The sequence below is a fragment of the Mastigoproctus giganteus genome, chromosome 1 (genome assembly GCF_048544385.1).
Source record: "Mastigoproctus giganteus isolate SK-2022 chromosome 1, ASM4854438v1, whole genome shotgun sequence".
Taxonomy (NCBI): domain Eukaryota; kingdom Metazoa; phylum Arthropoda; class Arachnida; order Uropygi; family Thelyphonidae; genus Mastigoproctus; species Mastigoproctus giganteus.
The window spans coordinates 21795390-21822973 of record NC_143575.1 but is presented as its reverse complement, the minus strand read 5'-3'; the positions used below and the strand labels follow the sequence as shown (position 1 = coordinate 21822973).

The 27584-nt window shown below is 38.2% G+C and overlaps 1 protein-coding gene across 1 annotated transcript in view; it reads left to right on the top strand.

Annotated features, from left to right (window-relative positions):
* Nucleotides 1-27584, top strand: part of LOC150090626 (UPF0389 protein CG9231) — a 39277-nt gene that overhangs the window by 9288 nt on the left and 2405 nt on the right. Inside the window, exon 2 of the mRNA XM_090379170.1 lies at nt 25671-25773. Within this exon, the coding sequence (XP_090235296.1) occupies nt 25671-25773 (103 nt within the window). The remainder of the gene's footprint in view (nt 1-25670; nt 25774-27584) is intronic.

Genomic DNA, 27584 nt, shown 5'->3' with positions numbered 1-27584 from the left:
AAACTTATGTTCAGCAGCACGATTTCCATTCACTTTTGGAAACTGGATCACTTTTATTCAGCACTGTACGAAAATCTTTTCTGACCCATTTCTGGGCAGAACGTGACAAAACGTAACCTAATATACCGATAACAAGTGTGAAACAATGAGCGCGAAAAAAGCGGGAAATGAAAGTAAAAAAATCTATAACCACTGTATAAGACGCACCCAGTTTTTAGACCCCAAATTTTTCGAAAAAAGGTGCATCTTATACATGGGGAAATACGGTACTTAACAAGTTATCTTAGGCTGTAAGTACATTTCCAGTAAACCAAGAAAATGTCAGATTATTTTTTTTTGGTTAATTACAAAAGCATCAACTACAAAATTATTTTGTGAATTGTTTGAGCAAAGTCAGTGCGGATGGTATTCTTCCTCTAGCTCAGATTTCACACCTGAGGGGGCATAAATTCAAATTGAGGAAAGATGGTTGTAGAATGATGTGTGGAAATTTGCCTTTAGCCAGCGGATGGTTGATTGCTGGAACAAACTTCCATCTATCTTTGTGGAAGTTGACAGCTTAAATAAATTCAAGGCCGAACTAGGCAAACTTTTGGGGTGAATGGATGGGTGAAACAGGAAGGGTTTTTTTTTTTTTTTTTGGCTGATGTTAAATAAGCTACTTTCTTTCATCATATGCCTCTACTAATGCTTATCTCTTTATTGATTGCACAGTGCACCCCTAAAACAGCCATGCAGCTAAGAATGTGATATAGAATATTACAAAATATACATAGTATGAATAAAATGAATTTAAAAATAATTATGTAATTAAAAAATTACATATGTTAATTAATATGATACATTATATATATATATATATATATATATATATATGATACTAAGGATTCCCTGTCTAGCAGCAAGGGGTATCACATGAAGTTGTTTCAATTCATTCGTCAGTTAAGTAATTGCAGATGCGATGATGAGAGAAACAGAATAACCATAACCCTTATTGCTGTGGAAAGAAAGGAACCATTCTTATCTGCAGGTGAAGTACTGTGATTAGTTGTGCCTGACATTCCACTCTGTATGCCTTATTGTTGACAAATTTATATGAATTGATTTAAATAGATTAATTGTATTATTGGGGAACATGTTATCAAGAATAGATAGGTTAAACAGCATGAAGCACAGAGGCAATCAATGGCTAACCTAGTTCATGTCTGCTTTTGGAGTAGCTATAACTCTAGTTAATACAGGTGAATCAGTTTGCTTCAATATCAGTTTTTCCCACTGTAAATTTATTGCTGGGCAGGTGTGTGATGGCCAATCCCCACCATGAGGCTAATGCAGTGGTTTTCAACCGAGGTGCCACAATAACATTCCTGGGGTGCCACATAATTTGGGTTTAAGTTACTTAAACTTATTATTATTTTTTAATTTATATATTAATTGCATTATAAAAAGGTGTACAGTATCTTTTTAATTTTGTGGTGATCTATAATTGATGTTTACTTAGTACCTCTATATAAAGAATAAAATTATATACTGTATATATATAATTTGTATTATGAAATGCACTTTTTATAATTATATTATTATAATAAATATCATATAACATATATATTTTTTAATATTTTATATATATATAGGGTGTCTCAAAAATATTGGTACAAACGTTTAGGGGAGGTAGGTAACATCTAAAGGAATGTGAATTGCATAGTAACCCATAACCGGAAACCTCACCGTAAGTCGGTAGACAGCACTGTTCATCAGTTCGCAAGAGGGAAAATTTCTGGTTTCCTCATTCAAGCAGTAGTCACCGCACGAAGAGCATGCACCGATATACGAACTGTGAGCTGGCAGACATGCACCTAGTGTATGGATTAGCAGAGGGCGATGGACGAGCTGCTCAACAAATTTGTGGAGAACGCTTCCCAGACAGACACGTACCGGACCGCCGTTTGTTTGCACGTGTGCATCAAAATTTGTGCAATTATGGATCATTTAAAGGTAATAGGAGTAGTGTGGGCAGACCACGTTCAACACGAACTCCCACCATGGAAGAAAGTGTGTTGAATGCCGTCCAGAATAATCCTACTACCAGCACACGTGCCGTTGCCTCTGCCTTAGGAATGTCTCGTTGCAGTGCACAGCGTGTCTGGCACGACGATTCCTTACACCCCTTTCATCTCCAAAGGGTTTAGTTACTGCTCTCCCAAGATCATAGGCGCCTCCGTAGCCAGGTGGGAAGGAGCAGCAGTGCGTAGCACACGCTTCTTGATTAGACCGGGGTTCGAGCCCGTCACCACCAAATACGGAGGATGCGGAAAGGTCATTCAGGGAATGACCACCGCATATCCCGGAGCAATATGGCCTTAGTTGCTAATGCTCCTAAAAACCAAATAACAACAACAACCCAAGATCATCCTGCACGTGTGGCTTTTGCGCAGTGGTTTCTCCAAGAAAGTGTTCAAGACTTGAATTTTCCAGCCTATGTTTTGTTCACGGATGAGGCTTATTTCACTCGGAAGGCTTATTCAATCAGTACAATGCTCATGTGTGGGCTCACGCCAACCCACACGGTGTGCGCCCCCACGTGGCACAACATCGCTTCGCAATAAATGTGTGGGCAGGTATGGTCGGTGACTGATGCTGATGCTGCATAAGCTCATACACATGCTTTCTTGCATCACATGCCGCCACTACTGCTACAAACTGCTTAGTCGGCCCATACCTGTTACCATCCCGCATGAACTCCGCTAAATATTGGATCTTTCTTGAACAAGTTCTACCAGGGTTACTTGACGATGTTCCAGCAAATGTGAGATGCAACATTTGGTTTCAACATGACGGGGCGCCTGCCCATTATGGAAGGTGTGTTCGTGACCATTTGAATAGGCATTTTGGGCGTCAATGGATTGGCCATGGTGGACCCGTTGCCTGGCCCTCACGCTCACCTGATTTATCGAGCCTTGATTTCTTTCTGTCGGGGGATCTCAAATCTATCGTGTATGAATCGCCTGTGGAGACGGAAATGGATCTCGTAGCGAGACTCATCTGCGCTGCTGCTACTGTCAAAGAAACTCCAGGTGTGTTCAACCGTGTCCGCCAATCTATGCTGCGTCGGTGTCACGCATGCATCGCGTCTCAGGGTGGAACCTTCGAGCATATTTTGTAACATCATGAAATGCATCCATCTCGTACTCCATTGTTAATATTATGTCAAATAAATGTTTTCCACTAATTACTGTCTTGTGTCATTTCTGCTTCTTGTGCCTCTGCTACTACTTTCCCGTGATGTTTCCGGTTATGGGTTCCTATGCGATTCACATTCCTTTAGATGTTACCTACCTCCCCTAAACGTTTGTACCAATATTTTTGAGACACCCTGTATATATATATCTATATATTGTGTGTGTGTGTGTGTGTGTGTATATATATACACGCACAGAGAGAGAATTGGATCTACCAGGCAGAAAATTGAGTAGGGGTGCCACAAAATAAAATAAATTACTTAGGGGTGCCGTTATTAAAAAAAGGTTGAAAACCACTGGGCTAATGGTTGTTGCTTGATTTAAGTTACTCATATAGCATTAGCATTAGCATTAGCAGAGGCATATGATGCAAGAAAGCAAGCTTATTCAGCATCAGCCAAAAAAAACAAAAAAAAAAAAAAAAAACCCACTCCCATTTCAACCCTCCGTTCGTTCGAAATACCTGTCCAGTTGAGCTTTAAATTTGTTTAGGCTATCAACTTCAACAACCAGTGATGGAAGTCGGTTCCACCAACCAACCACCCGCTGGCCAAAGGCAAATTTCCGCACATCTATCCGACATCCGTCCTTCCTCAATTTGAATTTATGCCCTCTGAGGTGATTATTCTGAGAAAGATGAAGAATCCCATTGGCATTGAGCATGCTCAAACCATTCAAAGCCTTATACACCTCGCCGGTGCCTAGTCTCCAGACTCTGTAATTTGCAAAACTTAAGCCTTTCTTCGTAAGAGCAACCCTTTGTTCCATTTACTAATCTTGTTGCCCTTCTCTGTACCCGTTCCAGCAGCTCTACATCCTTCTTGAAATGAGGCCTCCAGACCTGTATACAGTACTCAAGATGTGGCCTTACCATTGCCTTATACAAGGGAATAATCACCTCCTTATCCCTGCTAGAAAAATTCCTGTATATCATTGACAAGACACCATGAGCTACTCTTGCAGCTCGTCTGCACTGCTCAGAGAACTTCATATCTGCCTGCACAATTACCCCCAGGTCCTTTTCATTCTCCACCACTGTCAGTGTAGTACCGCAGAGTTGATACGTTGCTCTGGGGTTACTGTTTCCCATATGCAGCACTTTACATTTGTCGATGTTAAACCTCATTTGCCACCTCTCAGCCCATCTGTTCAACCTGTCCAGATCCTGTTGCAGCAGCATAGCGTCAGTATTGTCCTTAACGACCCTGCCAACCTTTGTATCATCTGCAAACTTGGACATTAAACTTGATATCCCATCATCAATATCATTCATAAACACCGAAAACAACAACGGACCCAACACTGAACCTTGAGGAACTCCACTAATAACATTAGTCCACGTTGAGCAGTGTCCATTGATTACCACTCTCTCTGTCTTCTGCCACTCAACCATCCCCTTATCCATAGCAGCAATTTGCCTCCAGTGCCACACTGCTCCAATTTGTGCAGGAGTCTTCCATGTGCAACAGTATCAAAAGCCTTTCTAAGATCCAAATATATAATATCAAAGTTATTCCCTGCATCCAGTTCTTTTGTGACTACATCATAGTATCCAATCAAATTGGTCAGGCAAGACCTGCCCTTAACAAAACCATGCTGCGTCTGAGCTATAACTGAATTCTTGTCTAGATGATCCTGCAGTGCTTCTTTAACCAGTGCCTCCATTAATTTACCTGGAAGAGAAGTTAAACTAACAGGTCTATAATTACTTGTGTCAGCCTTTGAACCTCCTTTGTGAATTGGGGTCACATTTGCACATCTCCAGTCCATAGGTACCTCCCCTGAGTCCAAGGAAGCTCTCATAATTATGGCTAAGGGTTTGCTTACTTCCTTTGCTGCCTCCTTTAATATAACTGGATAGATCCCATCCACCCCAGGTGCCTTTTTTATGTTTATCCTCAACAATCTCTCCTCCACTTTCCTCTCAGTTATTACAAAATCATCCAGCTCACTGCCAATGTTTACTTTACCTACATCATTCTCCTTCCTGAATAACTCCTCATGCATGAATGTAGATGCAAAATACTCGTTTAGATTGTTAGCCACCTGAGCAGGATCCTCAACTGTTGAACCATCAATATCCAGTGGACCAATCTGATTCATCCCTTTCCTTTTCGAGTTCAAGTATGTAAAGAACTCTTTTCTGTTTTTCTTTGCATCCTTTGCCAAGGATTTTTCATAGTCTGCCTTTGCCTGCCTAATCTCCTTTGTGACTTGGTTACAGACCAACTTATATCTATCATAGGCTTCCATGTCACCCATTAATTTGTATGTATCCCATGCATTTTTCTTCTCTGCCACATGTCTCATTAGTTCATCTGACAACCATTTAGGCCTAAACCTTGAACAATATTTCTTAGTTGGTATGTAAAGCCTGGTAGCCTCCAAGATTAGTTCCTTGAATGCTTCCCATTTTGAGTTTGCTGTTGGTAACATCATCAGTTGGTCCCACTGTATAGAATTTAAATACTGTCTCAGACCATCATAGTCGCCTTTACGAAAACAAAAACCCTTCCCTTTACCTCTGATGGTAGTTACCTCCTTGAGTAAATCCCACTTCAACACACTGTGATCACTGCCACCTAGTGGTTCATTTATCTGCAGGTTCTTAATGCATGAAGAATCACTACTGATAATCAGATCAAGAGTATTGCTCCCTCTTGTTGCCTCACGAACATGCTGATGTAGAAAACAATCATCCAATAAATCCACAAAAGCCTTGCTAGTGTGCGAGTGACCAACCCACAAATTCCAGTCAATATCTGGGAAATTAAAGTCCCCCATTATAAGACTCTCTGATTTACTGGCCCACTCTATTTCCCTGTACAATATCTTATTATACTCATCAGAGTCATTAGGCCTATAGCACACTCCTACTCTCAATTTTGATTTCCCTATGCTTATGTCACACCAAACTGACTCGACGCTGCCCTGTCCATCGATGTCGACTGGCTTCACTTCCTTGGACTTTATGTGTTTCTTAATTAATAGCATGACCCCTCCTCCCCTCCTGTCCTGTCTATCCTTTCTATACACATTGTATTCCCCAAATTCCAGTTCCGCATTACTTATATCTGTGTGACACCACGTCTCTGATATCCCAACAATATCTGCCTTTGATGTTTTGAGCAATACCTCAAATTCATCAAATTTATTTACTAAACTCCTAGCATTGGTGTACACGCAGGTATACATGCACCTGTTTCTATTCTTAGCTACCCTAACACAACCCATGTGTTTACTTGTACCGCAATGACTACCAGCAGTCTCTGAAATATCCTGCATCCTGTTTTTCAGACTTCTGCTCATTTCAATAGAAGCAGTGCAAGAATCACTTCCACCTCTGCCACTGGCTACTGTTAATCTATTAGTCCTTGTATCCCCCCCAACTAGCAGTTTTCCGACCCATCTAACACTGCCTCGAGAGCATCAGCAAAAATTCTTGTTTTGAGTTCACCCATATAGGGGTCTTTGTTGTTTAGTTTTAAAATACTAACTCTATTGAATGTTTGACTTTACAATAGATGAAAGTCACTAGCTGCATATGGGCCCACTTAAAATGTAAGCATATTGCTACTTATTATTCTGAGCTCCCACGATTTCACATAAATGTTTGTATAAAAATTTGCTTGGAGATTGTAGGTGGGGGTTCCAGCACTTTATTCATCCCCCTCAGTATCCAATTTTCTACTGAGAGGACTCTGTTGATATCTGTCTTGGGGGTGCAGAAGACCATATCGCTGAATGCAAGGAGTGTAACGAAATCAGGCAATAACTCAGCATTGTTATGGGCCTATATGAGAGCTTGAAGGACAGGGATGCCCTCGAAGGAACTAAATTGAGGGGCCCATCAAGCTCTCAGCTGCCCACATCAACGCCAGAGCTTGCACTTGTTCATCACACACAACACAGCAGCAACCCCCAAGGCTTTTGAGGAAAGACATATAGGATAGACGTGCGGAAATTTGCCTTTAGCCAGCGGGTAGTTGGTTGGTGGAACAGACTTCCATCCCTTGTCGTGGAAGTTGATAGCCTAAATAAATTTAAGGCTCAGCTGGACAGGTATTTCGAACGAACGGAGGGGTGAAGTGGAAGTGGGTTTTTTTTTTTTTTTCTGGCTGATGCTGCATAAGCTTGCTTTCTTGCATTATATGCCTCTACTAATGCTAATGCTAAATTTTGTGAAGACATATTATTACCAATACCCACAAGTTCTGCTAGATCATCCGTATGGATGCAAAAGTCTACTACTTCATGTTTGCAAAATGGTTTTGAAAAATGAGGCTTGTATCCCAGATGACCCCCAGGTCAGTATGAGATCCTACCTTTCCTTCTGGGCGCCTCCGTAGCCAGGTGGGAAGGAGCAGCAGTGCGTAGCACACGCTTCTTGATTAGACCGGGGTTCAAGCCCGTCACCACCAAATACGGAGGATGCGGAAAGGTCAGGGTATGACCACAGCATATCCCGGAGCAATATGGCCTTAGTTGCTAATGCTCCTAAAAACCAAATAAAAAACAAACAAACAACAAACCTTTCCTTCTGAACCTGGTTGCCACTAACATAAGCTTTGATGCCCACCTTTATTCTTCTTTTTTGTGAATATCATGCGTGATACTTGTTCTGATTGAGTTGTTCGAGGCCTATTTGTCAAAGGTATTTCTCAAGATCCAGAATGGTTATATTTACAACTCTGTTTATGGATTTAGGTGGCTCCTCTAATGTCTGAGGTAAAGTACATCTTAAGGTCATCTGCATAAGATGCAAAATTATCATGTGTTGCTAGAAATGGCTTCAGAGCCATTTCTGGCAACACATGATAATTTTGTATCTTATTGTTTATTTTTGCATCTTATTTCATCTTATTATTTATTTTTGCATCTTATTTCATCTTATTATTTATTTTTGCATCTTATTTTTGTTGCCAGAAATACAGTGCATTTCTGGCAGCAAGAGACCCAAAAGGACACCACCCTGTGTGACTCCTTTCTCAACAACTCTGATCTCTTGTAGAAGGTTATGAGAGATATTAACAACCTGACTGAAGTATGGAGTTCAAAATTTTGAGGAAGTTACTAGAAAGTCTAAAATAGTCTTTCAACATACAAATTAGGCTATACACTGAGAGGTGCTTATATGCTGAATAGACATCAAATGAAGTAATGTTGATTTGAAATTTCCTTTTAATGCTCCCAGGGTTCTGAACAGTGTAATCAGCAGGTTTGTGCTAGTTGAACTGCCAGAAATAACCATATGTAGATGTGATGGCCTGCATTGAAAAAATGTATGGAAGTCTCAAGGATAGGTTCAAAATTTTTTAGCACTGTTCAGCTTATTGAGATTGACCTGTAATCTGTGTCTTTGGATTCCTGATTTTGGAGATGGGCATGAGAAAGTAACTCATCCAAATAATTTGGAATCACTCCAGATTTTAGGATTCTGTTGAAGGTGTTAAGTAGAATATCTATTATGGAGGCACTGCATATCTTCATAATGAAGGTGAGTAAGCCATATGGGCCTACTGTTCACTGGTAAGGTTGTTTTTGTTTTGATCAGATACTCCCTCTTGATCTCTAACAGTGATATTAGGGACCCTTCTTTGATAAATCAGGTGGTTCATAAGGTAGAGCAGGTTGTTTGAAAGATGTATTTATCCAGTTTCTAAACATGGGCTCATCCGTTACAAATTGTTTCTTACTTTTTAAAAATATTCCTTTGGATTGCTTTATTTTCACGAGGGCTGTTCTTTCAATGAGCATTTGATTCAATTTAATTTTATCAATTTTACATTTAAGGAATGATGCCCTTTCTCTTTTATATTTTTGGTGATGATTAGAAAGGTAAGTTTTTGGCCATTTATGTTATGAATTCTGTTTAGTCAAGAAAGCTTCTTTCACCTCCTAGGTGAACCATTGATCAATCCTCTGGAAAACCTTATTGGTTTGGATGCTCCTGTCAGAGAAATTTCCTTTAATTCATTGGACAGTCTGCCAGTGGTCACATCAACAGGGCATTTGGTTGCGTCTTTCCAGTGCATTGCTTCTAATCTGGATAGGATGACCTTCGGTTTGAAGAATTTGGTTAAAATAATACTTTTAGAGCTTCCTGATTAAATGTGGATGTATCATGTACTTGTGGGAATGGTAAATTCGAACACAACTGGGCAAAGGTCTGACTGGAAACTACTACTCTATGGTTAGTGTGAGGGCATGAACACTGAAACTAAAGGTCAGGTGCTTGATTCCCTCTGGTTGAGTTAGTATATACCTTTGACAATTCAAAGGAATGAAGGATAGACTCTAGCTATTCCCTGGCTTTACTAAATAGTTCTCTTAATCAAGGAAAAATATTAAATATTACTGACATTTGGTTTCAGATGTATTTTTTTTTTTTTTTTATGTAAACTCCAAACACGAGAGGTATTAGAACCTATAGTACTTAGTAACGTGCTTGGGTTGGAGGTTGAGAAGACGAAAGAAGATATTTGTTTACATTGGGCATGAACTTCTGTAGACTGTAATTTTTGGGAAATACGTAAGAAGGAAGGTTGTTCCAGAAAACAGCAGTTGAATGAATAAATGAGGAAGATGAAAAGTTGGTTCTGTGAGTTTGAAGTTGGACAGTAAATGGATGTTGGCTGGTGGCGGCATGTGTTCGGACTGTTTTGAAAGAGAGAGTGGGAATTATAGAAGCCAATTCAAAAGAACAGTGCCCATGGAAGTATCTGTAGAAGAGGCATGCAGCAGAAACAGTACGTCTATGAGGCAGCGAGTGGAGAGACCCTGTTAGAGATGAATCATTAATTAATCTAACTTCCCTCTTCTGAATGGAATCAAGAAGCCTGAGAGAGGTTTTGGGGGCACCACCCCAGTTGTGGGAACAATATTCCATGGCAGGGCGGATTTGCGATTTATACAGAGTGAGCAGCTGTTTGGAAGAAAAGTAACGCCGAGAGCGAAAGAGAAAACCAAGTTTTTTAGATGCAGAGGAAGCAATATTTGTAATGTGCTTGTGCCAAGAGAGATTAGAAGTCAGGGTAATCCCCAAAAGAGATATATCATTTTGCCTAGAAATTGGAGTGTCACTAAAGATAAGCATAGGAGCAGAAGAATCCTTTTTGCGAGATATAAGATAAGACTGAGTTTTAGAAGGATTGAAACCAACTAAGTTGTCTTTGCTCCACTGGAGAATTACCTGAAGATCAGCATTTAAGGAATTGGTAGCAGATTTTCGAGAAGTTGAAGCTGATTGAGCGGGGCAAGGTTTCTCAAAATGGAAAGTAGAATGTAATGCGCTATCATCGGCAAAACTATGGATAGGATTTCCGGTCAATGGAAGAAGGTCATTAATATACAAGAGGAAAAGAGTGGGGGGAAAGAACTGAACCTTGGGGGACACCAGCATTAGTGTAGAAGTTAGAAGACAGAGAGCCATCTACCATCACCCTCAGTGAGCGATCATAGAGAAAACTAGATAACCAATTACTAAAAGCAGTTGGCAAACCATAAGATGGAAGCTTGTTTAGAAGACCTTTATGCCAAACACTATCGAAAGCCTTTGAGATGTCAAGAGCAACTACTTGTGTTTTGCCAAACCTTTCCATTGAATTAGTCCATAAATGGGTAACATAAGCCAGAATATTACCAGTGGATTGACACTGACGGAATCCATACTGGTGATCATTGATCATACAGAAGGTTTCTAGGTAGTTTAAGAGTTGGCAGTTAATTGATTTCTCCATTACTTTAGAAAGAGTAGAAATAATTGCAATGGGATGATAATTGGATGGGAAGGATTTGTCACCCGTTTTAGGAACTGACTGGATATGAGCAAATTTCCAAGCAGAAGGAAAAACACCTTTGCAATAAGAAAGTGAAAAAAGGTGGCAAAGAATAGGAGTAAATTCGGGAGCACAGGTTTTGAGAACAAGTGGAGAAATAACGTCGGGACCTGGAGCTTTCTTAGCATCAGTTTTCGTCAAAATCCATTTATTATGGATTTTGACGAAACTTGATGAGAGATTTTGTGAATCATATACACGTACTAAAAACTTAACCCAACATAGTTTTAAGTGCCTTAACGTAAATCTTCACATGGTGAGTACTGCCTTTACTGTATTCTAAAATTGCTAAGTGTTTTTATCTTTTTATCTATGAAGGCACAATTTTTTTTTGTGTGTGATCCTTTCTTTGCTTTTACATAGGCTGTGGTCATGCTGACTGACTTCTGCATGCCAACATTCCCATTAAAACATTAACTGGCTTTGCCACACTGTTGACCCTGTTCTCTTTTGTTACTGTTGTTCTCGACATTAAAAATTGATAGTACAGTTAAGTGTAGTCTTGTAATTTGGAAAAAATTTATTTTGTTACTATTGGTATGACTTTTAATATTAAAATTAGTATTCAGAATGAAACTTTGAAAATAAATGTGTAACTTGAAAATAAGTTGCCTCAACACAAAACTATTCAGTAAATTTTAAAATGGGATTACTGGTAGTTGAAACTGATATTTGTTTAAACTTTAATACATCTGCTCATTTATATATATTACATTCATAATGCATTCATATCATTTTAATTGATATGAATAAGTGAAACTGGAAGCTGTCCAGATTTTGTGTAGAGGTCACTTAGAAAACCCAACTGTATTAGTTATTCTGTCTGTGGCTGACATGGTAATTGTTCTGGAAGGGTATGAATCACATCCTCTAGATCATTGGTTTTCAACCCTGAAAATATTAGACTGGATCAACCAACCACTTCTTTTCATTAGTTAGTTGGCTTTGGTTTTGGAATCAATGGTTACTGATTCATCTGTGACTAAATTAGCTTCATCAATTCTCAGCTTGTGCTGTGAGGGCCAGAGCCGTGCAGAGGGTGAGGAAAATGAGGCTCTTGCCTCAGGTTAGAAGCTGAAAGGGGTGCCAAAAGAAAGATTAAATAATTGCTAACATTTTCGATTATTCCAATCCGTTTATCATCTTGCTTTTTCAAGAAGAAAATCTTTGTCGTGCCACTGTACAGATACTGAGCTCTCTGTGGCAGTGCTATCGGGGTGCCACCATGGTTGTCACCCCACTGGATGTCATTTTGATAACCTCAATTACTTGTGTCCCTGCAGAGTTATCATCGCCATCAAGCGTAAATGCTCTACCTCCACAGAAGATAACTCAATTTAATTGTGCAAGGTAAGTGTTTGGGTATATTTGAAATTAATTAAAAATACAATAAATTTATTTAATAAATTTAAATTTGTTATCTAGTAAAAATGGCATCAAAGAAACTTAGTGGTAGTGAATGCAGGAAAAAGCGATTTTTTCATCCATTGATTTTTATTAAAATGTGTACCAGAAATGTATTTTAAATAAGTCATATTTTTTTTAATTAATTTTTTTTTTTTTTTTTTTTTTTAATATTTTAGGGGAGTGCGCAATTTTTCATTCTTGCTTCAGGTACTAAAATGGCTCGGCACAGCCCTGGTGAGGGCTACTGTCTTTAATGATTCTTAGCCATTGTGGTTCTGGTCATCATTGTACTAATATGATTCTGGTCTGCAATGTGTTTACTAATGTATAATTTTACGGGCTAATTCCCAGCAGCGGATCATATGAATACATTTGAGGAAGAGGGAGATGGACAGGTGATGTGGGAAATGTTTTATTATTATTATTTTTTTTTTTTTTTTGGCTGATATTTTGTAACCTTGCTTCCTTTTATCATTTTCCACTACTAATACTAACATTGAAAAATACAAGATACTGCATATGGGCAGCAGTAATCCCAGGATAATATACCAACTGTTTGGTACCACACTCAAGGTAGTAAAGCACAAAAAAGACCAGTGAGAAGTCAGAAGTTCTCTGAGCAGTGCAGACAGGCTGCTAGGACATCTCACGAAGTTTTATCAGTACAGGAATTTTGCCAGCAGGGACAAGGAGGTAAGCATTCTTCTGTATAAGGCAATAGTTAGGCCACATCTCATGTTCTGCACAGGTCTAGAAACCTCATTTTAGGAAGGGTGTGGGGCTGTTAGAGTTGGCACAAAGAAGAACAATGAGATTAGTGAGGCGAAAGAAGGGTATCCTTACCAAGAAAGGCCTCAGTTCGGCAAATTGCAGTGTCTGGAGAATAATCACCTGCAAGGAGATCTCATTGAGGTGGTTAAAGCTTTGAATGGATTGAGTAAGCTAAACATGGATGGTATAGTTTACCCTTGCTTAGACCACACAATACAGGAGCATAAATGTAAGTTGAAGAAGGTCATTTGCAGGATGAATGTGTGGAAGTTTGCTTTCAGTCAAAGGATATTGATTTGTGGAAGAAACTTCCATCCGGTATTGTAAAAGTGTGTAGTTTGAATAAATTCAAGGAAAAACTAGACAAACTGTTAGAGGGGATAGACAGGAAAAGTGGGAAGTTTTTTTTTTTTTTTTTTTTGGCTAATTCTGTATAAGCTTGCTTCCTTGTATTGTTTGCCACTACCAATACTACTACAACATTAAGGGGTAATTTCTTCAAATTAATCTTCCTCGCACCTGCTTGTATGCAGGTATAACAGAAGAGCAATTTGAAACCAGGAAGGTTGGGTACCCTCGCTAACCAATGTAGATTTTTCTATACTTACAGAAATGTTAGTAAACTACTCCTCATTTATTATAAAATTCTTTGCTTGATCAAATTTATTTTAGTGAGCTTCAGGTTTTAAAATAATCTTTTGATATATTAAATTTTGTGTTAACTGGACTAGCCATGGTCCTCGGGTAATGTCTGTTACCAAGGGTGCCAGTTTGAATCTATTAGTGGTCACAATAAATGTGCTGTCCATTATTAACTACGACACTTATATAATGATTGCTTCAAGCAGTTACAATGAATTTTTAAATTGTGGCTGTGAATGGCTGTACCAAGTATAAAACGAAATTTTTTATTATTGATCCTGGTTATTTTCTTAGGAATTACCAACGAAGAGTAATAATATCACTGGAGAATGGAAGGTGCACCCTGGTGACATTTTATTATAAACATTGTTGGATATGTTTATAGTTTTTTATAAACATTTTTAGGATTAAGTATTGAATAGGGAGAATAATGATCACATACTGGATAGCATATTCAGGATTCAGTGAACCTATGTGCAAAATATGAACATAGGCCATCATGTGAGGCCTCCTTTTAATTCTTGAGCTCCTTGTAGTTGTGAGCTGGTGTTCATTGAATACTCAGTAGAGCGATCAGTGAAACCTTGACCTTACAATGCCAACTTTAGCACGTTAAGAATAGTTGGAGCCATTATCTTCTTTTTTTCCTTGTTGGTAGCTTTCATCTACACTTATAAAAACACTCGGCAAATTTTGTAATATCTATTTCAGCACAGTTAATGCCAACAGATCCTGTATTAATATCAACAATTCCTGCATTGGAAAATCAAATTATCTCTGTAGCAGTTAATGTCTCACATGATGATGATGATAAACATCCACTTTTTCCTCACCATTTCTTCCAAATTAACCAGGAAGTGGTTCATAAAGTTTATTGTTGGAAAAAAAAAAAAAAAAAAGACTTCATAGTTTGCCTGCATCTATGGCTGAGAGCAGTTAGTTAACTGGACTGGTGAAACATAGCAGACTGTGGCAAAAGTGTCATAAATAGCCTAAATCTATTTTGTGTGATGAGAATAGTATGAAGAAGGATAAGGTTCTGCCATCAGCTTCAAGGAATGGAGGCTTGACTTTAGTTGCTTGTTGGATCAGTAGTTGAATGCCACAGCTGCAACATTCATTCACTGTAGCCATGGCAAGATGTGCATCAAGGCTTTACAACATGACAAGTAACCAGTAGAGTCAGCTTCTCTTATAGGTTAATCCAGGTTTGACTTTCAGCCCTATTCTTGATGACTTCTTTCCTACCACAAATGAAAAATCCATAATAACCTTTCCTTTGCTTGAAGAAGATATCAATGTTGAGCATACGTCACAATTGGATCACAAAGAAAGGATCACTGATAGGTCAGAGGTATAGTAATAAGAGGAGTCAGGTATAGATCACTGATAGCATTAGCATTAGTAGAGGCATATGATGCAAGAAAGCAAGCTTATTCAGCATCAGCCAAAAAAAAAAAAAAAAAAAACACACACCACTCCCATTTCACCCCTCCGTTCGTTCGAAATACCTGTCCAGTTGAGCTTTAAATTTGTTTAAGCTATCAACTTCAACAACAAGTGATGGAAGTCGGTTCCACCAACCAACCACCCGCTGGCCAAAGGCAAATTTCCGCACATCTATCCGACATCCGTCCTTCCTCAATTTGAATTTATGCCCTCTGAGCTGATTATTCTGAGCAAAATCCCATTGGCATTGAGCATGCTCAAACCATTCAAAGCCTTATACACCTCTATCAGATCACCTCTCCGGTGCCTAGTCTCCAGACTCTGTAATTTGCAAAACTTAAGCCTTTCTTCGTAAGAGCAACCCTTTGTTCCATTCACTAATCTTGTTGCCCTTCTCTGTACCCGTTCCAGCAGCTCCACATCCTTCCTGAAATGAGGCCTCCAGACCTGTATACAGTACTCAATTGCCTTATACAAGGGAATAATCACCTCCTTATCCCTGCTAGAAAAATTCCTCTTTATCATTGACAAGACACCATGAGCTACTCTTGCAGCTCGTCTGCACTGCTCAGAGAACTTCATATCTGCCTGCACAATTACCCCCAGGTCCTTTTCATTCTCCACCACTGTCAGTGTAGTACCGCAGAGTTGATACGTTGCTCTGGGGTTACTGTTTCCCATATGTAGTACTTTACATTTGTCAATGTTAAACTTCATTTGCCACCTCTCAGCCCATCTGTTCAACCTTTCCAGATCCTGTTGCAGCAGCATAGCGTCAGTGGTGTCCTTAACAACCCTGCCAACCTTTGTATCATCTGCAAACTTGGACATTAAACTTGATATCCCATCATCAATATCATTCATAAACACCAAAAACAACAACAGACCCAACACTGAACCCTGAGGAACTCCACTAATAACATTAGTCCACGTTGACCAGTGTCCATTGATTACCACTCTCTGTCTTCTGCCACTCAACCATCCCCTTATCCATAGCAGCAATTTGCCTCCAATGCCACACTGCTCCAATTTGTGCAGCAGTCTTCCTGTGCAACAGTATCAAAAGCCTTTCTAAGATCCAAATATATAATATCAAAGTTATTCCCTGCATCCAGTTCTTTTGTGACTACATCATAGTATCCAATCAAATTGGTCAGGCAAGACCTGCCCTTAACAAAACCATGCTGCGTCTGAGCTATAACTGAATTCTTGTCTAGATGATCCTGCAGTGCTTCTTTAACCAGTGCCTCCATTAATTTACCTGGAAGAGAAGTTAAACTAACAGGTCTATAATTACTTCTGTCAGCCTTTGATCCTCCTTTGTGAATTGGGGTTACATTTGCACATCTCCAGTCTATGGGTACCTCCCCTGAGTCCAAAGAAGCTCTCATAATTATGGCTAGGGGCTTGCTTACTTCCTTTGCTGCCTCCTTTAATATAACTGGATAGATCCCATCCACCCCAGGTGCCTTTTTATGTTTATCCTCAACAATCTCTCCTCCACTTTCCTCTCAGTTATTACAAAATCATCCAGCTCACTGCCAATGTTTACTTTACCTACATCATTCTCCTTCCTGAATAACTCCTCATGCGTGAATGTAGATGCAAAATACTTGTTTAAATTGTTAGCCACCTGAGCAGGATCCTCAACTGTTGAACCATCAATATCCAGTGGACCAATCTGATTCATCCCTTTCCTTCTTGAGTTTAAATATGTAAAGAACTCTTTTCTGTTTTTCTTTGCATCCTTTGCCAAGGATTTTTCGTAGTCTGCCTTTGCCTGCCTAATGTCCTTTGTGACTTGGTTACAGACCAACTTATATCTATCATAGGCTTCCATGTCACCCATTAATTTGTATGTATCCCATGCATTTTTCTTCTCTGCCACATGTCTCATTAGTTCATCTGACAACCATTTAGACCTAAACCTTGAACAATATTTCTTAGTTGGTATGTAAAGCCTGGTAGCCTCCAAGATTAGTTCCTTGAATGCCTCCCATTTTAAGTTTGCTGTTGGTAACATCATCAGTTGGTCCCACTGTATAGAATTTAAATACTGTCTCAGACCATCATAGTCGCCTTTACGAAAACAAAAACCCTTCCCTTTACCTCTGATGGTAGTTACCTCCTTGAGTAAATCCCACTTCAACACACTGTGATCACTGCCACCTAGTGGTTCATTTACCTGCAGATTCTTAATGCATGAAGAATCACTACTGATAATCAGATCAAGAGTATTGCTCCCTCTTGTTGCCTCACGAACATGCTGATGTAGAAAACAATCATCCAATAAATTCACAAAAGCCTTGCTAGTGTGCGAGTGACCAAACCACAAATTCCAGTCAATATCTGGGAAATTAAAATCCCCCATTATAAGACTCTCTGATTTACTGGCCCACTCTATTTCCTTGTACAATATCTTATTATACTCATCAGAGTCATTAGGCCTATAGCACACTCCTACTCTCAATTTTGATTTCCCTATGCTTATGTCACACCAAACTGACTCGACACTGCCATGTCCATTGATGTCAACTGGCTTCACTTCCTTGGACTTTATGTGTTTCTTAATTAATAGCATAACCCCTCCTCCCCTTCTGTCCTGTCTATCCTTTCTATACACATTGTATTCCCCAAATTCCAGTTCCGCATTACTTATATCTGTGTGACACCACGTCTCTGATATCCCAACAATATCTGCCTTTGATGTTTTGAGCAATACCTCAAATTCATCAAATTTATTTACCAAACTCCTAGCATTGGTGTACACGCAGGTATACATGCACCTGTTTCTATTCTTAGCTACCCTAACACAACCCATGTGTTTACTTGTACCGCAATGACTCCCAGCAGTCTCTGAAATATCCTGCATCTTGTTTTTCAGGCTTCTGCTCATTTCAATAGAAGCAGTGCAAGAATCACTTCCGACCTCTGCCAGTGGCTACTGTTAATCTATTAGTCCTTGTATCCCCCCCCAACTAGCAGTTTTCCGACCCACCTAACACTGCCTCGACAGCATCAGCAAAAATTCTTGCACCCTTTCTATTTAAGTGTATCCCATCCCTGTAGAAGCAATCTCTCCTGTTAACAAGTATAGTCCAGGCTGAAAAAAATTCTACCCCTTGAGCTTTGCACAATCCCTCCAGGGCCGAATTGATCGACAAGGCTCTCATCATATACTCCCTCCTATCGTGTCTGGGCAGAATTGCAGACACTTTCAAATTCAACCCTAATTCACGGCTTTTTTTCAACAGTGACCTGTACTTGCTAAGTAATTCCGCCGGTCTCCTACTCTTAATATCATTAGTGCCAACGTGTACAACTATATCACCTTTTGTGCCCTTAAAAGATGATATCCGCTCTACAACGTCATCAACCTTTGCCCCTGGCAGACATACCCTGGTCCTATTCCACCTATCCTTTTTACAAAGCATGTTCCCCGTTTCCCTGACAATAGAGTCACCAACAACTACTAGTTCCTTTGGGACCAGCGCATTCTGCCTAGGGGGCTGCCTCTGTGTTGCCTGATGACCAAGTGCAAGCTCTGGCGTTGATGTGGGCAGCTGAGAGCTTGATGGGCCCCTCAATTTATTTCCTTCGAGGGCATCCACCCTGTCCTTCAAGCTCTCATAAAGGCCCATAACAACGCTGAGTTGTCGCCTGATTTCCTTACACTCCTTACATCGTGCACACACAAAGACATCCCCCTTGGCAGTATCATGTCCCGTACCCGATGCTCCGCAAACATCAAGCAGACAGTGCATTTTAAAAGACTGTGATTCAGAGGGCAACTGCCCCCCTCAGTTCTCCCCTGAACCACAGCACTCCCATTAGCTTGAGCCTTTTGCTTTGCTGCTCTGGTCAGAGTCATGATTCCGATTTAATTCAATAAAATTTCAAAACAAAAATTAAATCCTTAAGTTATATCCCAAAACAGTTATGTTATATATATATATATATATTTTTTTTTTGGTATCTAGTGTTTTCTACGAGTTCCCTTTATACAACTTCCGTATCACGTGTACCACTATAGTTATGTATTAATTATTTGTTACGATTAAGTCGTTATATATATATAGAGTTAAAAATACAATTTAATTGACAATAAAGTTTATCAAGATTAATAGATTTACTGATTAATTGACAATATTATAATATGCACTATACTACACTAAGCTTATGCTATCATGTAAAAATGGCGGGAATTCTCGAACGGTACTTCTACGGACTCGTAAGTATTGATTTGCTTCCAAATCTCGCTATCTCAATTTAGAATAAACTAAGGATCCTGACTAGTCTATAATCTACTTATAGAAGATAATTTGATATAACAATTGGTTAATAAATCGACTAAATTTGGTTAAAAAAAAAAGACCTCTCGTTCAATTTGCAACACGTGGATTTGATACCGTTACCGATACTAAGTAATACCTACAAAATCTCTGTCTAAGTTAAACTTTAAACTAAGTATCGTAACTAGGAATATAAAGCTACTCTAGAAAATAAATTAATTTGACAATTTAAGCTAATAAATCAGAAAATAAATCAGGAAAAACTTCTCTGTTCCAAGAGCTTCAAGGAGCTTCGTCCACACAGGCTAACCTCGAACCCAGGTCAGAGGTATAGTGATCACTTGGGGGGGGTGGAAATTTGTTGTTTCAGTACTGTCTTGAAAGCAATCCATCCTATGTATCAAAGCAATTGGAGTTTTCGTTGATGATTGTGCCTTACATCATATTTAATGGCTGTTTCAAACATGCTGAATAAGGAGGATGTTGAGCACGTGAAGAGTTTGAGCTCTCCAGCCTTAACATGATTGAGCATGCATATAATACAATTAAGGATCTTGCCCTTCAGATCACAATCCAATTGAGTATGTTGAATATGAATTGGATGAATTAGTCTGTGGCTGTTGTGAATTTGAATCCAGTCTCAATGGGAAGAGCTTTAGTGTGGCAGAGTTGTTGGTCTGTGGTGTGGGTTGTGTAGTTTCTAAAAACACCTTTTCAGGCTCATAAGGTATATTCAAATAGATAAGCCTTGAATTTATTTAAGCTGTCAACTTCCACAATTGTGCTGGAACATTTGTTCCAGCAATCAACCACCTAACCACCTGCTGGCTAAAGGCAAATTTCTGCACATCGATTCTAACAACTGTCTTTTCGAGGAATAAACTCAATTTCAGTTTATTCCTCCTCAGGTGCGTAATCTGAGAAACAGGAAGAATCCCATCAACATTGAGCTTGCTCAAACCATTCAAGGCTTTATACACTTCAATCAGATCACCTTGCAGGTACCTAGTCTCCAGATGCTGCATTAGCAGAACTTAAACCATTCTTGGTAAGAGCAACCCTTTGTTCCACTCACAAATCTCGTTGCCCTTCTCTGTACTTGTTCAATCAATTCCACATCTTTCCTAAAATGAGGCCTCCAGACCTGTATGCAGTACTCAAGGTGTGGCCTGACCATTATCATATATCATTATTTATATATGATCCTTATCATATATTGGCCCGACCATTGCCTATAATATATCCCATTAGCTACTCTTGCAGGACCCCTTCTGCACTGCTCAGAAAACTTCATATCTGACTGTATAATTACCCCCAATTTTTTTTCATTCCCCACTACCTTGAGTGTAGTACTGCAGAGTTGGTACGTTATCCTGGGGTTACTGTTACCTGTATACAGTACTTTGCATTTTTCAATGTTAGTCTTTAGTTGCCACTTCTCAGCCCATCTGCTCAACTTTTCTAGATCTAGATCCTATTGCAGTATTGTACTGTCATTAACAACCCTACCAACTTTCATATCATCTTCAAATTTGGACATTAAGCCTGATATACCTTCGTCACTATCAGTGATAAATACAGAAAACAACGGGCCAAATACGGATTTCTGGGGGACTCCACTAATAACATCAGACCACGAAGAGCAGTAGTCATTGATTACCTCTCTCTGTCTTCTCCTACTCAACCATCCCTTTATCCATAGCAGCAACTTGTCCTTAATGCCATACTGCTCCAATTTGTACAGTAGTCTTCCATGTGCAACAGTATCAAAAGCTTTCCTAAAATCCAAATATTATCAAAATTATTTTTTCATCCAATTCCTTTGTGACCACAGCATAATATTCAATCAAATATATTCAGAGAAGGTCAGAGAAGGCTTCTCCTTACCAAACCCATGCTGTGTCTGAACTATAAATGCAGTCCTGTCTGCAGTGGCGGACAAAAAACTGCATCACCTAAAAAAAGTAACATTTGTAGTGAAACAGTATAAGATATTGTTTGATTACAGTCATTTTGTTTGTCGCAAAGCAAAGGTATTGTGTCAGATAACACTTCTGTTGCATCAGACAGTAATTGCAAGGTATTGCTGTTTCTGTTCCATCAGCTGTTTCTATAAATGTCATTGGAAGGGTATACACACTCATTAGTATCCTGTTTTGCGGAGGTGTAAGTATGGCTCCATACGTTCAGTTGACACCAAGAAAAAAAAGTGTAGCTGTTGCTCTGTCCCAAGGAGGGCTTTCTACGTGTACTATTGCTGATAAAAAAAAAGGCTGCCACCAGTCAGCAGTAACCCAGGTGCTGAAATTAAAGCGTGAAACCAGTGATGTGAAGGGAAGACCTGGATCAGGCCATAAGAGAGTGACTGCATCTTCACAAGATCGATATTTGAAATGGCTATGCCATTGTAATCACCATGCTAGTGCTCCTGATCTAAAACTGGACTTTGAGATGGCCTCTAGTGTTGAAACAAGTGCACAAACTATCCAAAGATGCCTTTCAGAATGTGGTCTGCATGCCTATTGGCCCAAGAAGAAGCCTTTATTGACCCAACAAATGAGGAAGAAGTGACTTGCTTGGGCTAAATCACGTTTCATGGACAGAAGAGCAATGGGACACCTTCATCTTTTCTGACGAATCAAAATTCAACCTGCATGTCTCAGATGGGAAGCGATATGTCAAGACAAAAATCGGAGGCATACCATCCTGACAACATAACACCAACTGTAAAGTTCCCTGCCGGTCAGATGGTCTGGGGATGCATAACAAGCAGAGGGGGTGGGGTGAAGTTTGTTAATGGAATGGTGAATGCAGAAACCTTCGCTGCTGTCTTGGAGGAGTGCCTGAAACCCGTTATTAGGGATCATCACACAAACATCCAAAACTGTATTTTTCAACAGGACTCAGCACCTTGCCACACAGCAAAATTGGTAAGTTTTATGCTATTTAGAATTAATGATGAGTTTGTATTCTTGTCTCACAAGGCTTAAAACATACTTACACCAATATTTTCCCTCGTTTTTCTCCCTTAAGGTGCAGTCATATATTAGAAATGCTGGCATTACAGTGTTGGACTGGCCCAGCAACAGTGCAGATTTGAACCCTATTGAAAATTGCTGGTACATAATGTCATCTAAAATTGCTCAGAAGAAGCCAGCAAGTAAGATTCAGCTGCAGGAGAGCATTGTAAGGGTGTGGTACCATGAAATTGGGCAACTGTATATCCAGAAGTTGATTAACTCTGTGCCAGATCCTTGCAAGGTTGTAATTGCAGCTCGAGGAGGAACAACAAAATATTGAGGATTTATTTTGCTGATCTACAGTACATAATACTATTATGGTAACTTGTCATTTCAGTTTGTACATGTAAATGCAATAAAATGTATGTTTGGTTGTCATGATTGCCATTTGCATGATTTCTCATATTTCCATTAATTATGCATTTTACCCTTTGGGAAGATATTTATGACAATTAGGTATATCAGATGGAGTCTTTTTATTGGATTTCATTCACAGAGATATATATCCTATCTAACAAATGCATTTCAAACATTTCTGCAACCCACAATGCAGCACGAAAGACATTATTTGCAAAATTCACAAGTGATGTAGTTTTTTTGTCTGCCACTGTAGATGATCCTGCATTTCACCGGTGACCCCATTATTTTCCTTGGAACATTTTCTACCATTACAGTAGCAAATGCTCTATGAAGATCGTGCAGAACAAAACTAAACCAATGATGAGAGGTCTCCTTCTTTGATAATCATTTAGATTTAGCAAGAAGACTATAACTTTGGAAGGATACTCTTCTGATTGGTAAATCTACTTGACCTATAGTTATATAATAAAACAAAAAAATTGCTTTTGTTTTAGTGAGATATGAATGGGCTTACTAACCATCCTGCTTGCTCTAGGACAGACTTACTTTTAAATATCTTCAGTTCATAATATATATTTTTTTGAGTAAATGGTTATTAGTATTAGTTAAGGCAAATGATATAAGGTCAGCCATCAGACAAAAAAAAAAAGTACCCACATTATCTGGCCATCCCTCTAATAATTTATCTAATCCTTAAATTTCTTTAGCTATCCACTTCTGCAGTATCATATGGAAGTTTGTTGTAGTGATCAGCTATCCTCTAGCCAAAAGCAAATTTTTTTTTTTTTTTTTTTTCAATTTAAATATATGTCCCCTTATGTGTTTCATCTGAGAAAGAGTGAGGATGCCATCAGCATTTAGTTTACTCAATACGTTTAAAGCCATAAACACTTTAGTTGGATCTCCTTTCAGGTGCCTAGTTTCCAGATGCTATAATTTACAAAACTGTAGTTGTTCTTCATTGGTGTTCACTTTTGTGCCTTTGACCAATCATGTTGCTCTTTTCTGCATCCATTCCAACAGATCTACGGTATATCCATCCTAAAGTGGATCATCCTTTGTGCTGCATAAAGACCTGTAGGTAGTACTCAAGATGTGCCCTAATATGATGCCACATCTAGCATTGCCTTACACAATGGGATAATCACCTCCTTGTCCATGCTGACAAAATTCCTGTATAACATTGACAGAACTCCATGAGCTGTCCTAGTAGCCTGTCAGCACTACTCAGAGAACTTCACGTTGAACAGTATAATTATTCCTAGGTCTTTTATCTTCTCCACTATCTTGAGTGTGGTACCACCCAATTGGTATGTTATTTTGGAATTACTACTATTCATATGCATTGCCTTACATTCATCCTTAGGTGCCTCCGTAGCCAGGTGGGAAGGAGCAGCAGTGCGTAGCACATGCTTCTTGATTAGACCGGGGTTCGAGCCCGTCACCACCAAATATGGAGGATGCGGAAAGGTTATTCAGGGAATGACCACTGCATATCCCGGAGCAATATGGCCTTAGTTGCTAATGCTCCTAAAAACCAAATAACAACAACAACATTCATCCATGCTAAACCTAATGTCATGCTTGTTATGCATTAACTTTTAATATCAGATAAAAAATAATGACCAAATCTGTGACTGTAAAGCAAATGAAAAATATAAATTTGTTAATTTTATTTGAAACTAGTGATATAAATAGGAATAATTATTTTTTATTCATATTTATAATAACTGTTTAATATGATTATCTGTACTAATTATTGTAATTGCAACTGTCTGTTCCTTACATCAATATTACTTGCATGCAAAAATTACCTTTTTTTTTTTTTTTAGTGTCAGTTGGTGTTTGGTAAATATGAGTGACTTTTATTGTATCTAATGTATTAAAAAATACGTTTGTTCTATTTAAGGAATTTTAAATGTTTGCAACCCTTTATGTGAAGTTTCTGAAATGAATAAATCATTTGCTAAAAGTTGATTTGTGATGATGAATAGAAAATGATAGGAAATTAAAAAGGGCAGAAGTAAAGGATTTGGGGGGGGGGGAGAGAGAGAGAGAGAGAGAGAGAGAGAGAGAGAGAGAGAGAGAGAGAGAGAGAGAGAGAGAGAGAGAGAGAGAGATAGTGTCGTTGAATGCAAAAACTGCAATAATAAAACATAAAACATTTTTGTAGATGTAGCTAGGGGCTAACTCTGAATTTTTGAACCATGTAAAAAGTTTCATAAAGTTCACCCCCAAAGGTTTAAACCAAGATCAAGTTTTGCTCACAAAGAAATTTTTTTCTGCTAAGCTTGGCCTCCTGACCATCTGAGACTTGTAAAACTGTTCCATTTTCATCCTGGGTTGAACATCACCCTATAACCATCAAGAAACTGCAGTCTTATTTGGAACTGTGCTCTCCCTTCTTCAGTCTGCATCTGAAGAAAGAATAGTATAGATACAAAAGCATGCTGATTATAGTTTTTCTGTAGGTTGATTCAGTTATATTCACAAAAATAAAACAGTCTGGTTGTATATAGAAATTTTATGTTTTTAATTTGGTTTAACATTCACAATATAACTTCACTTTATATTCTGCTGGGTTTGTGTCATTTTTTATTTTTTTATTTTTTCCCTATCATAGTGAATATCAAATGTATTTTTTTCTGGTAGGTAATGTGAGGTCTGCAATGCTTCATCCAAATGCTATAGAGAAAAGAATGTTAGTTTGGACAAAAAAATATAAATCCATAGAAGAGGTGCCAAATTTAGTTTCGTAAGTAGTTATTTACTAGATTGAATATTGAAAATCCTGTCTCATATGCATTATAATGATCCTCTCTCATATGCATTCTAATAACCTCGTTTGCATGGATATGCAAATGAAAGTTTGAAAGTATATCAGATTGACTGAGTAAGGGACCATTGCTAATCAATAATTTCTCTTTTAATTTTGGTCATACATTTTACTTTCAACAACTGGCTAAAGTAATACGTATTTTTGATTTTGGTAGTAATCTCAGTTCACATTAATGTTTTTTACCTGGATAGATAGTATTTTTCTGTAGATACTTTTACATGGATGCTGGTTCTTTTTAATCTACTCATATGCCAAAGGAAAAACTAAACATGCTGTTAACTGTAGTACTCTTTCACTTCCTCTCTTTTCATGCATTGATATAGTTAAGCTAAGTCTCTAAGTACTTAACTAATTCATTCCTATTGCTATTACATGCAGCTTTTCCAACAAAGTTCTTTAACTGAAAAAGTGGGAAAAAGATATTTTTGAATGTACCAGTGGTCAGACTTAAATGCCCCCATTTGGTTATGAGGACAAAAAAAAAATTACCTTCATTGAGGGTTGCAATGTTTGTGCAGTAAGTGACACTGTGTAGTTCATTGTCTCTCAGATATAAATTAGCTTTCCATATATTGATTCTATGAAAAATATATAAATTATGAAACTAGTTTGTTGTGCAGTTAATTTATGTAGTGTGTCATGTTTCAGGTGTGTTAGCAAATAATAATAATAATTAATAATTTATATAAAAAATGAGCAGAACAACTTTTACGCATGCAAATACAAAACATTTATTTTCTATGCATCTGCCCTGTGCCGTACCTAGGTACAGGCTGTCACCCAGAGCCCCGAAATGTATGGGGGGGGGCCCCAAATTCCAATGATATTTAATTTTTTTTTAAATATAAAAAAAATGGTTGTTTCTTAATATACTACTTTAATTATACAAAATAAAATTCAATATTGCTTATTTATATTGCAGTAAATTTATTTATTTTATAATCAGATATTAAAAGAAATTAATTTTTTCCTATTTTTATTTTTTAAACCTAGTTTTAATGCAACAAAAACCCATACTAATGCAGATGTAATGCTATGCAAAGTAGTAAAAGTGAGATGAACATTGCAATTATATTGATAGAACATGTTCTTAGTCAACTAAACAAATTTAGAACATTAGGATTTAAATTGTACATGGATAAAGCTATAGACATTGCATCTGAGTTGGAAGTACTGTCAGTGTTACCAGAAGTGCAAGTTTCTAGAAAAAAGCGCAAGTTTACCTATGAAACTTCATCAGATGAACGCTCTATTGATCCAACCAAAAAGGTTTGAAATGTAATTTTTTAATATAATGATCGATGTAGCTATCATTAGCTTACAAGAAAGATTTGATCAGATGAATTAAATATCCTCGGCTTTTCATCTTATTCTAAAGTCAGAAAACTTCATGAATTTATTTGAAACTGCAATAGAAACAAAATGTCAACACCTGAAGGAATTCTCACTGGCAAAGACAGGAGCAGCAACATCAGTGCCAAAGAGTTATGTCAAGAAATCTAATCTTTGCAATATGTTTTAAAAGGAAATAAAATGTGGTTGCTTAGAATTAATCACATTTATTTGTTAGTTTTATTATTTATTAATTTATTAGTAGAATTATATTTCTCTTCCAATATTATTAACATTGCCAGTTACGGTTGCATCTGGAGAGAAAAGAGTTTTTTTAAGACTCAAAATGGTGAAAACGTATTCACTAGCAACAGTTAGCCAAGAAAGAATTAATG